Genomic DNA, 12,325 nt, shown 5'->3' with positions numbered 1-12,325 from the left:
CACCTTTTTAATCTTATAAAACTGTAGGTATCTTTAATTCCCTAAGACAAAGTATATTTAATATCTGTCTGACTTGATGGTGCTTGTTTTATCTTCATGTAACAGCAAAACTGGGATCAAAACATGTGCTGGCAAAGTTGTTTCCAAAATGTATTTGATCATGGGATTTCCAGTTTGAAAGCCAGGTACTATTGGGTACTACTGTAATTCAGTACAAATGATGTCTTGAAAGCTGTTCCTAAAAATAAAAACTTAAGAAGCAAGAGAGTGTGGACATGTAAAGCTTAGAAAACATGATGGTATGAAGTTTAACAAGGTCAAGTGCTGGATTCTGCACCTGGGATGGAGCAACCATGGCTGTATTTACAGACTGGGGGATGAGATGCTGGAGAGCAGCCCTGCAGAGAGGGATCTGGGGGTTTTGGTTGACAGCAAGTTGAACGTGAGCCAGCAGCATGCCCTGGCAGCTAAAAGGGCCAGCTATACCCTGGGGTGCATCAGGTACTAGGGTCTAGTGGGCAACACATATGAGGAGCAGCTGAGGCCCCTTGGTTTGCTCAGCCCCGAGCAGAGCAGGCTGAGGGGAGGCCTCATGGCGGCCTGCAGCTCCCTCACGAGGGGAGCGGAGGGGCAGGCGCTGAGCTCTGCTATCTGGGGACAGCGACAGGACCCGAGGGAACGGCATGGAGCTGGGACAGGGGAGGGTCAGGCTGGGGGTTAGGGAAAGGGTCTGCACCCAGAAGGGGGTCAGGCACTGGGACAGGCTCCCCAGGGCAGTGGTCACAGCACTGAGACCACCGGAGTTCAGGAAGTGTTTGGACAATGCTCTCAGACACATGGTCTGATTTTTGGATGGTCAAGTGTGAGACCAGGAGTTAGATCCTCGTGGGTACCTTCCAATGCAGAATATTCTGTGATTCTATAATGTGTGTTAAATAAGTCTGAAGATATTTCAAGAAAAGGCAACGCAGACTTGCAAGCAGACATATTCTATAAAGTTAATTCAAAATGAAGATGGTAGATGTTTCCTCTTGGTAGGAATTTGTTGTTTTACAGTGTGGAGTTTGTCTGCAGAATAGCAAATCAGAGCTTGTTGGTGATGCAGCAATATTGAACTGAATTCTCAGCAGCAATAGCTGTCTGTGCCAATTCTTGATTAGAAATGACTGGAAAAGGGCACTCATGTCTTGTGGAGATTCCAGGAATGATTTAGGGTCAGGACTTTCTTCCCTGGCTGGTATACCAGATAGTTATTCTGCCTCATGTCCATTATAAATTTTGAAGGATTATTTCCTATGGAATGGTTTGATTCTGAGATATGACACTTTTTAAAATAAAACTATTTAGGGAGTTCTTGACTCTTAAATATGGCATTTAAAGTATTAACTTCAAAAGACCAGAAATGATTGTTCACCAAGGCTATGTTCAGCTTCTGTGTATAGTGTAGTTGCCATCAGAGATAGCAGTGCAGGCAAGATGTGGTAAGTTTTATGTGTCTAGGCTTCAGGTAAGTTGTACGTGCAGGAAAACTAAGGTGTGAAGACCTTTTGCTAGTCATTATTCGTTGTCTTTAATTTAAATATCTTTATCTTATTAAATACCAATATCATAACTGATCATCCTTTCCTGAGGGTAGCATTGAATTTTTATGACCCTTCCACTATTTTTCTTTGTAAGTCAGTATCTCCCCCACAAAAGAAGATAGTCTAGATTTATACAATTGCCCTTTTCTTTTATTATATTTTATTCTGCCAGTAGGATTGATGTTTCTTGTGAAATCTATTTTTTACATCCATAAGTAAAGCAATGTTATACAATACTGATTCAACAGGTAATGATTAAAATATGGCATGCTTGGTATTTATCTTTTAAATCATGTTCCTTAAGGAAGAATCAATTATATAATTATTACAGTAACTTGTACACTGTAGTTGATAAGTGTGATATTGCAGGGGTAAAGAAATATAATAGTTTTTCTTCTGTTCTCAAAAATAAGAGACAGCAAAAGACTTAAAGGGATGACAGACATTTTTTTTGTTTTTTTTTTTTTTTTTTTTTTTTTGTTTTCCAGGCCTGTATAAAGCTTTCTTATGAAGAGGCTTATGAAATATTAAAGTAACTTGAACTTGGCATAAAATACTAAATTGACTTTGTCTTGGCTTAAAGCCATTTCTTTGACAACAGAGAAGGACAATCAACTTAAAAACCCTCAGGCCAACGGAGGTATAATACTGCCTGATATTATGAGGCAAATGCAGGATGTACTCTGAAATGGCTAATGTACCTCTCAGTTGGAGGTACAATTCCGAAGCTACCGAATAGGTACAGATATCCTCTTGTGTAAGCAAAAGAGCCCAACTCTCAGTTGGAATATTGGTCCTCGTATCTAGGCTTTTCCCCATGCATCTCCAGGAAAGCTCAGTATGTTTCTGCAGCCGTACTCCCGTATCAGTGCTTTAGCAAAAGGGCTGAAGCAGTTTTCAGAGTTGTGCCTGATACTATACTAGCAGTATAATGTTAGCTGCACTAGACTGTACAGCTTCTTCTTTATTTATATGCTTCTGTTGAGAATTCTTTCAGAGAAATGACTCTTGACAGTTACTGCACCATCATTCCATGCAGCAAAATGCAGTGATCTTATTGCAGTTGAAGGACAGAAGATCCAGTGAGATTTGAGGCAAAAACGAAATAGTGGCTCAGAAAGCAAAGCTGTGTGTGTGTGAAGAGGAGGGAAAAGAAGAAACTTTTTTTTTTTTATAATTGCCTCTACACATCAAGCCTTTTTTAGGGGTTCCTGGTAATACCATAAAAAACTTCCAGGATTTCTTAACTTGCAAGATGGTTTCACCTTCCCTTTTAACCATTTTAACACAGAAAAACAGAAGGTAATGTTTTTTTGACTGAGGTAGTGTAATTTGATGAATCACTGTACCAATATATACTAGCCAAAGTTTTTGCAAACTTGATCACCAGCATATGCAGCAGTTTTGAATGAGTCAGCAGTTTGGTGCAGGTAATAACCAAAAAATGATATTTTTGACTACAAATATATATGAATAGAGTTGCCGTGCTGATGTTTGTATGTGATTAAAGACAAAACTGGGGAGGTGCCCGACTTGCTTCACTGTAACAAAGTATCAGAAGTGATCTCTTACAGATTACAGAAATAGCTTAATTCTTGTAAATCACTTTTTTTTGAGCATAAGTGAATGTTGATCTGTGCATGTCTGATTGGAATTCAGTTATCCTGACTGATACCATCTGAGAATGACACATCACTTCTTTAATTCAGTTTATCCTAGACAGATGATGTTTATGCCTTTTAAAATTTACCTTTAATAAAACTGAAGAAAAACCCATCGATGGTAAGAGATCGGAGGTGTCCTTTATAGTTTAATTTATTAGTTCGTGTTTTATCATTGACCTCTTAAACGTTTGAATTCTTCGGGAGGTTGAATGTTCATGATTCCACTCTGTGGTAGCTGCAGGAATCGCTTCGATCACTTTTCACAGTCCTATTGCAGCTAAGCCTCAGAGTTTATGAATCTAAAGCTTCTCCTGCCTGATTGTGGGCTTCTCTGCTAGTGTCTTTTCTTGGCAAGACAGACCATGTCAGAAATTTTGCTGACCTGGAAGAGGAAACATTCCATCCATGTACCTGTGTTTCTCCTAGATGGTTGACGAACAGCAGGCTGTGCAAACTAATTATGGCTAAGATGACAGAAAAGGAAGCAGTCTTAGAAGCTGAGAGGGTGTACTTTAATATATTTCTGTTATTTAAAAAAAGCATACGGGGATTGTCAAGGGAAGTATGTTATTCCTTGATTTCTTAGGGGGAAAACAAACAAACAAACAAAACCACAACAGTAAATCATGTCACAACAGACATAAGCTTTTACTAGTTACATGTTTGTTCCCGAACCACTACCAGCTGTGGAAACTGAGGATACAGCCTCAGAAGAGATGCTACCAACTTAACAGAGCAAACTTTGCAACACATCTGTCAGAATTGAAGACGTCACCTGAGCTACATAAGGCCATTTCTTTTATATATTCTTTGAAAACTATCAGTTGATGTGAGAGTTGAGGGGGATAGTATATTTTTGTTCCTATTATACAAAGAAGGCAGAATATCTTAGAGAAGAATTGTTTTGTGCAGTGTTCTGCTTGTATTATTTTGGATAATTTCATATTTAAGCAATGAAGGATGAAAAAGATTGTTTTGAGTTCCATTGATCTCATTTTAATCAATATGAAAATGGTTTTGGAACAATGTCTTCTATTATTCCTCTTCATACAGATTCACTTCTATCAGTATCCTCCTTCTCAATAGGTTTTAATGTCTTTAAAATCTATAGCAAGCTATGCAGTGGTTATAGACGGCAAGACTTGGTTATTTCCCGAAGACTGATTTGTTTTATCCATAGATGGTGATGTCTTTTTGCAAATAAGAATTAGCTGAGGAAGCAGTGACTTCTACAACTTTGAAGATTCTGAAAATCAGACCGAGGGTTAAAAAAAGTTGCTTTCATGGTCCTATGTACAGAATTGGTAGACAGCACCCATTTATGCTAAGATAAATGTCTGCAGTAGTGTTGACTTTTATATCAGTTGCAGTTTGACCAAGCTGATCTTTTTACCTGATGTACAGATCTGAGATTGTCTGTCCAGTACTGGTTATAATGGTATTAAACCTGCTCTAGCGTAACCCTACGGTTGTCACTAGGCTCTTGATAAAGTATCTGTGCAGTTAGTACAAGAAGGTTTCTTATGTTGAAATAATAGGATGGGGAAGATGCTATCTAGTTGTCTGAGTAATCTAATAGGATGTGAAAACATTGCCTGTGATTCTGGCATTGGAGGAATACCCAGTTCAAATAATGGAGATACTTGGAGTAGGAAATGTTATCCATGTGAATAGGTTTTGTGTGATATAGATGATGTGTGATCTTTTTCTATCACTGAATTATTTTAGTGGTAATCACAGGGGAATGGGAAGGTAGGTAATTCAATATTAATGTACTGACAGTGGTAAGGGAGAGCATGCACCTGCTTATGTGCTTCCCCATAGGCCTGGTCAGTTTTGCATGTGGCAGCTCTCAAATGCTATGCTCCACTTATGTATTACCTGAACTACAGGTAGAACTAAGTGGCCAAACTTATTCTAAAATTTCATTAATATCAATTTATTTTATTATTTCTCTTTTATCAATGTGTCTGTCTTACATCATCATAATATGAAGTCCAGACTTTCTTTCATGTTTTGCTCTGGCCAATTTAACCTTAAAATCTGTGAAATACAAATTTGAATGAGCTTCCTTTAATAAGAACACATTTTTATCAAATATGATAAGAATATAAGTTTACTGAGAGCAGCTGCTTGATGAACAAAGAGCAAATGATTACTGAGGCTTCTCTTGCCCACCGTCTAGCAGAAAAAAATAAAAAAATCAAATCCAAATAAGATCATTCACTCATCATAATGCAATAGCTGCAGTATTTTAAAGCATGAAAAAAAAGAAGTTAGTATCTAGAAATTAAATTTCCTGTTGTGAAAGGAGAGGGGAAAGTACACACATACACAAATGTGTATATATATTTTTTTCAGTAATTTGGGATAATTTAAGAAATAAAGGAGGGATTTTTATTCTTTATTTAATATAAAACAGCTTGCAGGTTGACTTTGTATTTTAACATTAATGGAATAGGTTTCCTATTCTATTAGAAAAAGCCCATTTCAGAAACAGTTTGCTAAAAGCCACAAATGAGAGATTAGGGAGTGAAGTAGTGTAGTTTTGTTTAAGTGAACAGATCCTTTCGTAGAGAAAGGTAATGTCATTAAAATAACTGACTGTAACTGATGAAACAAAAAAATATCCTCTCTGGAGAGACGTGAGAAAGGTGATGTGCAACAGAACACCCTGAACTCCTTCAGAAATTTGTGTTTTCATTCCCTTTCCTTTGGGAAAGAGTTGGCAGTAGCTTGTAAGATATCTCTACTGCATACCTGAGTGTTTAAGGCAGAAATATTCTGGAAGCCAGTGGTTGTTCAGAGATGCAGTGTGTTAACAGCCTGTCCAACAAATGCACCCTCTTGCTGATAGTCTTCCTACTGTCGTATTAAAATCCCAGCTCAAAGGCTGTATCTCTGAGTTCTTGTTAAGCTCTTGAAAACAGGTTGAAGAAATGGCCTGTCCTTCTACTGTTTGTTCTGGTTCATTTGTGTTGATGAAATTTTGGTTTGCTGGAGTTAAAATATAAAAATTAGTCATTGGATGACTATTTGACCTGTTTGGGTCATAGAGGAGAGGTGGTCTCCAGAGCTTTCTTTCTGTACTGTACTCCCTTCAGAGCAGTGCTTTCCTCATTTCTTCAGATGTAGGCTTCACAAATATTAGTTATTTACTTATTTATGTTAAAGCTTCTTTAAGCTGCGAAGACAAAGAAATTTTCCATCTTTGACAATTCTCACACAATTTTCTGCTGTTTTAGAACTGCAGTGTACCACTATAACAAAGCTACTGCTAACCTGGGAGACATAAAAATGTGTGCAGATTTCAGTGCTTGGGTGTGCTACATCACGAATCCTAAAGACAACACCAAAAATTTCTTAATTTTTCAAAACGAAACAGTAATGTGCCTGAAGAATAGGGCTGATTTTCACCACTGAAACTCAGATCGCTGTTGAGTGTCCTTGGCAGTTGTATATGAGATAATATTTTGTGGAATATGAGCAACAGGAAGCAAATCATTTTATAGGTAGAGAATATGTAGATATAAAAATTTTCAACACATATGATACTGTTCTGTGTTGTTTACACTCACTCCTAGGGGTGAGTGATTTTTTTAGATTTAATAATAAATTTGTCAGTTCATTTCCTACTTCGTCTAGGCTATATTGTTTGTTTTGAGGAAGCTGAAGAAAAAGACTTCTTCACAGAATAAAAGACCTGTATACACTGAGTAATACTTAAAGAAGAAAAAGAAAAGCTTGAATTCATGAACTTGATTTTCATTCTTTAGGGTGACAGATCAGTGAGAAATGTATGCTGACAAAGACAGTGTGACAATAAGCACACGAAAGAAAGAAGGAAACAGGGTTTACTGCTGGTGAAGGCATACAGCTTAAATGAACATACCTATTCCAAACACTGTCCTCTCCAGAAAGCCGTCTGTCTTACGTAGTTTATTTCCCAATACATGAGGAATGGAGAATATTTGTCCTGGATTTATTATTCATAGATATTTTGGTGGCAGTGTTCCATACAGTGGAAAGAGAACAGAGTCTCTTCCTTAGATTCAACTAAAGGTAAGATACGACAAAGAGAAGAAAGGTTAGTTTAAATAAAATTGCATGGTTGTAGTTATTTGGGATAATATATTAATTATATCCTTCTATTGAAAGATTAAAATTTAGCTTAATAAAATGCTGAATCCTAATTCAAAATAACAAAAAGTACATCAGCCTTCAGAAAATAACACAAACAATGTTTGATTACGTATATTTGGCTCTGAGCTATCTACTTTAGTGTCAGTCAGATAGGTTTCTTAAATTAAGAAGCATAAGCTTTTTAATAAATAAATTTTTAATAAAATTAGCTTTTATTATAAAATTATAAAAAATACCATGTTTCGGTGCAGCTAGATTGACATTGTGATGTGTACAAGAGAAAAACATCTTTCACTTTGTGTATTTGTTTACAAAGAAGATACAGTTCCTTGCAATATTTTTCTTTTCTGCAGTTGTAGTAGCCTTTCTCTTCCTTGTGTTTGGAAAGCTCCTAATGTTATTAAATGCAGAACAGACTCAGTTCCTGTTGACAGTGAGAACTGGAAGACCTCAGTGATTCATATAGTCTGTCTAGCTTCTAAAGAGTGAACATGAGAGCCTGATTCTTTAGAACTGACTCTGATCAGTAACTTTGTCTAGTTACTGATTTCAGACAAGCAAAATAGGGGAAGAAAATAGAACTTGATGTGCACAGGGAAAGAAATAGAACTTGATGTGTATAGCATTCTGAGTGTATTTCCACTCTTTTTGCAACTGCTTTTCTTATGAGATGTCAGTTGTTTTCAAGGGATTTTTCCACGTATACATGATGCTGCTTATCTGCTACTTTGCTGCTAACTGAAGCTCTATCAGGTTACTCCTCAGGTTCTGACTTAGGTTTCTTACAAGACCCAAATTTCTTTGGCTTTCTTGGGAGCAATAAAGCCAAGGAAACATGTCTGATCTCACAGTAAGTGCATTCCTTGAGCAAATTGTGGAAAGTGTTCCAACTAAGGACACCAGCTGGATATTTAATGTGTCTTTTGAAGTGTGTTGGTGACTGGGCTTTGCTTTTTCTTTTCATTGTTACTCATTGCAAATATCTTCTGTTGTGTTACAGAACAGGAGCAAGCACCTGGAGAAAGTCCATGTTGTTCTTGGAAATAAATCCTGTGATTTGGACTCTCTTATTTCTGCTCTGGCCTATGCCTACTTCCTAGACAAGGTAATGAGAAAAACAGAGGGATCTTAACTCGTTTGCTACAGCTTGCAGATTTCATACTGTTAGGTCGATTAAAACATATCATAAAGACATTATTCTGGACAATGGCTTTGTCATAATCAGAGGTGAGATTTTTAAAGAGAATCTAAATTTCTTTCTCTACAAAAATTAATGAGACAGTATTAGGCGGTTTATTCAATAGCGGCAAAATATCACCCCTGTCTAATTGCCATCACTTGGTCTAGGTATCAGTTACATTTGATTTAAGCAGTGCACAGATTTTCTGCAGATATTTTCTGTGCTGGAATGGATTACATCCACAAATCTGCAATATAAATTAGAGAGCTTTAGCTGACTGCTTTTATTAGGTTGTTGATTCATAGGAGTAAAGAGGGATTTTTTTTTATTTTTTTACTATTTGTTTTGAAAGTTGCTTTTGTAAGTCCATACTCATTGTGATCATGTTATGCTTAGCATTGTATGTGCATGTTGTAAAAGACAGTTTTAGGAAATGACCTGAAGAATTTGATATCTTAACAATCGCAGTCAAATTATATTATATTTAAGATCTTCTCCCCATTTTGTGAGAAGCCTCATTAAATGAAGGGGATGACTTCCAGGCCCTGATTGAACAGGTGATATCCTGCTGAATTCCATACAGTCAGGAGTTTATTTAGAGAAGTAAATCATCTTGCCTGAATGTAGATTTTGATAGCTATTCATCCCCACCCCATGTCACAAATGCAAAATCAGTCAAGTTTGAAAGGCAGAGTTAGATTAGATTTATCAAGGCTTTAAGCTGGGCTTCATGACTTAAAACATTGTCAATTTGCATTTACAGTATTTTAAGAATGCATTTTTTTCCTGAAAAACTTGTGAGATTTTTAAAAGTGTACATCTTTTTTTTTCCTTTCTAGTTTCCAAAACAATTCTGCAGGAGAATTAATTCTTCAGAATTAACAATTCTGCACATAAGAATTAATAATAAAATAAAAATAAAAAGTGATTTATAAAGAATGAAGTAAAAGAACAAAAAATAAACAGAAAAATTCAAATTGTTTCTAAATGCTCAGTCTGTTAAAACATATCTCTAATAAAAATCAAGTCTTATTTCATTCAACTCTGACAAATGCACGTATATGTTACAGGTCAGTCCTCCTGATGTTCTTTGCCTACCGGTGTTGAACATACCAAGAAAAGACTTCAGCTACTTCACAGAGACAAGATTTATATTGGAAGAGCTGAATATCCCGGAGTCATTCCACATCTTCCGAGATGAAATCAATTTGCACCAACTGAATGCTGAAGGGAAATTGTCTTTAACACTTATAAACAGCAACATGCTGACAAGGTATTGCATTTTAGATATAACAAGATGTCTTACTTGGGTTAGAGCTGTTTTGAAAATTATATTTTACATTTTTTTCCTGAATTCCTATATGTTAGCACAGAAGAAAAAAAGGAATTTAAAATACATTTTCTCTCCCATTATGCCCAATACATGTGACGATGTAGTTGTTTTTTGTTTTTCCATCACTATTGAAGTTTTTTTTCTTTTTTTTTTTTTTTTTTTTTTTTTAATACCTTGTATTTTCACACAGCTTAGACTAGATATGTTCATTTTGTTTAAATAGTCCTGAGGTTTCCTGTGACCGGCAAATAAGAGATGAGATTTTTTTCTTTTTCTTAGTTTGCTTTCACTGAGGGAATTAAAGCCCTCATATTGATATGGGGATGGACACAACAATTGCCCACGTACTGTTAAGATCCTACTGAAGATAGACAGAAGTCTGAGACATTTACTCTACAGGCAGCATTAGCTTCACGTAAAGCTATGCGCGGAATAGTAGCTGTTACAAATACTACTAGGAACAGATCAGATTCTGCTTTTACATCATCAATAACTTCACAGCCATATAGAGATCATGGAATTCCTTCACAGCTTTTTTCTTAAAATTTCCTCAGTGCCAGAGGCTCAGAGTTGCTCTGTGGGAAACCATATTCTATATACCCGTCCTTAAGAGAGAAACTTTATAAGCCCGTGGTGAGCATAGAGAGCTGCTTTATAGTGGTCTGCCTGTCTTGCCCACAGTGAAGAATGTTATTTGCTTCTAACTCTCTTTAGAACCTCATTTAAGATAAATAACATGCTTCCTGTGTGCTATAGCAGAACTATTTGGGAAATAAAAATAAAACAGCCCCATCCTACTCTGAGGTGTTTGTAGACTAGAATAAAAGTATGGCAAATCTGAAATGAGAAATATGTATAAATCTCCTATTGATTCTCTAAAAACTGCAGGCAACTTGGTACATTGCTGACTTTCTCAAAGAAAATTATCCATAATATTTGCTTTTTGCTACTGTCCCCTCCTGTGTTTCTTTCTTCTAAAGAATTATGACTATTATTTTGTGTTAATAAATGTAGTTTGGCTTTGTTATTACTACTAAAAGCCAGAACACAAAGTGTTTAAATCTAAAATAAAGATCTTTTGCAAATTGCCAAATTATTCAGTGGTGAAATTCCCAAATCTCCCCTTTATAAGGAGTGATATTTTCAATACATGTAGGAATATTTTTTCCAGATTTAAAGATTTTGATAATAGAAATGTAAACAGTGAAGTCTTAGTGATATATCAAGTAATAATACCACTGTGAGCTCTTCATTTTTGAAATTACAGTTTTAGGACTTGATTGTGGCATTTTTTGGCTTCATAGCAGACTTAGGGCAGTGACAGCAGTGTTACAGTCCAGAGTCTTTTTTAAAGTTTTTTGCACTGTTTTTTTGGGTTGTCTCAGTGGCTAGAAAGAAAAATAAACATTTTATTTTTTTTAAATTTGCATGGTAGCGAGGACAAAAATTTGGAATCAGCTATTGTCAAAGTCATCACTCCAGATGAGCAATGTGATGGCAGCCTGGATTTACAAACGTCTTCTTCCTCTTTAGTAGTAAAAGAGATTCTTCAAGAGGCACCAGAGTTAATCACTCAGCAACTGGCTTATCTCCTCAGAGGTGAGAGATTACTCTTTATATTAAATACTGAAAGGTTTAATGGAGTGTTTCTGAATCTGCTCATGCAGAAAGAGTGTGATCCATTCTTTGGTTAACAATCCCTTTAAAGACCACGGGAAGCTTCATAAAAGAAGCAGGGAGTAAAGAGTTTGTTAAAGAGTAACATTATATTGAATATTAAAAATGTGCATTTAAAAATAGGCATGAGAGGTCTTTGCTGTATCACTAGACAAGAATATTAAATGGAGCTGTCGACACACCAGCTGGGTAGCTGGAAAAGCTGTGCAGTTCTTCAGTTCCAGGGGCTGTGCAGTGCTGGCAGCTCAGAGCTGCCTGTCTGTGGACAGTAATGTGGGTTGGAATCTAATATTTACATGTTAAGGCTTCTCCCGATGGTGGTACCTCTTTGTAAAATGATGTTTTAATGGTATGATGCAAAACTTCTGCTGCTTAAAGGTGCCATAACCAAATCTTCATTATACTCTCCTTATCTTTAGTATAATACGCCCAGTAGAGTACGAAGGATGGGAATTGAATAATCACAAGTATTTTCATTTCTGTCTTCATAGTTATCATTTGCATTAGTTTCCTCAGTTTATTTGCTGCAGCAGGATTCTTTCGTATAAAATAAAGCTGGAGTTGGCAAGAACTGAATTCTATTCTTAAGTTAAACAATTTTAATGTTATTTAATATTTTTTAAAGATTTTAGGTTTTAATTGACATTTGAATGTTAAATGCCCTTTAAGGAATCAAAGGGAATGTTTAATGAGGATTATGAAATCTTGCCTATACTTTCAGAAGCTAGTGAGGTCTTCCCTTGTC

General features: G+C 36.1%; 1 protein-coding gene across 2 annotated transcripts in view; it reads left to right on the top strand.

Annotated features, from left to right (window-relative positions):
* Window positions 1–12,325, top strand: part of PRUNE2 (prune homolog 2 with BCH domain) — a 138,259-nt gene that overhangs the window by 22,447 nt on the left and 103,487 nt on the right. For both annotated transcript variants that reach the window (XM_032205327.1, XM_032205325.1), the window contains exons 2-4: window positions 8,391–8,495; window positions 9,641–9,843; window positions 11,339–11,502. In XM_032205327.1, the coding sequence (XP_032061218.1) occupies window positions 8,391–8,495; window positions 9,641–9,843; window positions 11,339–11,502 (472 nt within the window). The remainder of the gene's footprint in view (window positions 1–8,390; window positions 8,496–9,640; window positions 9,844–11,338; window positions 11,503–12,325) is intronic.

This window comes from Aythya fuligula, chromosome Z (genome assembly GCF_009819795.1).
Source record: "Aythya fuligula isolate bAytFul2 chromosome Z, bAytFul2.pri, whole genome shotgun sequence".
NCBI lineage: Eukaryota > Metazoa > Chordata > Aves > Anseriformes > Anatidae > Aythya > Aythya fuligula.
This window is presented reverse-complemented; position numbering and strand designations above follow the sequence as displayed.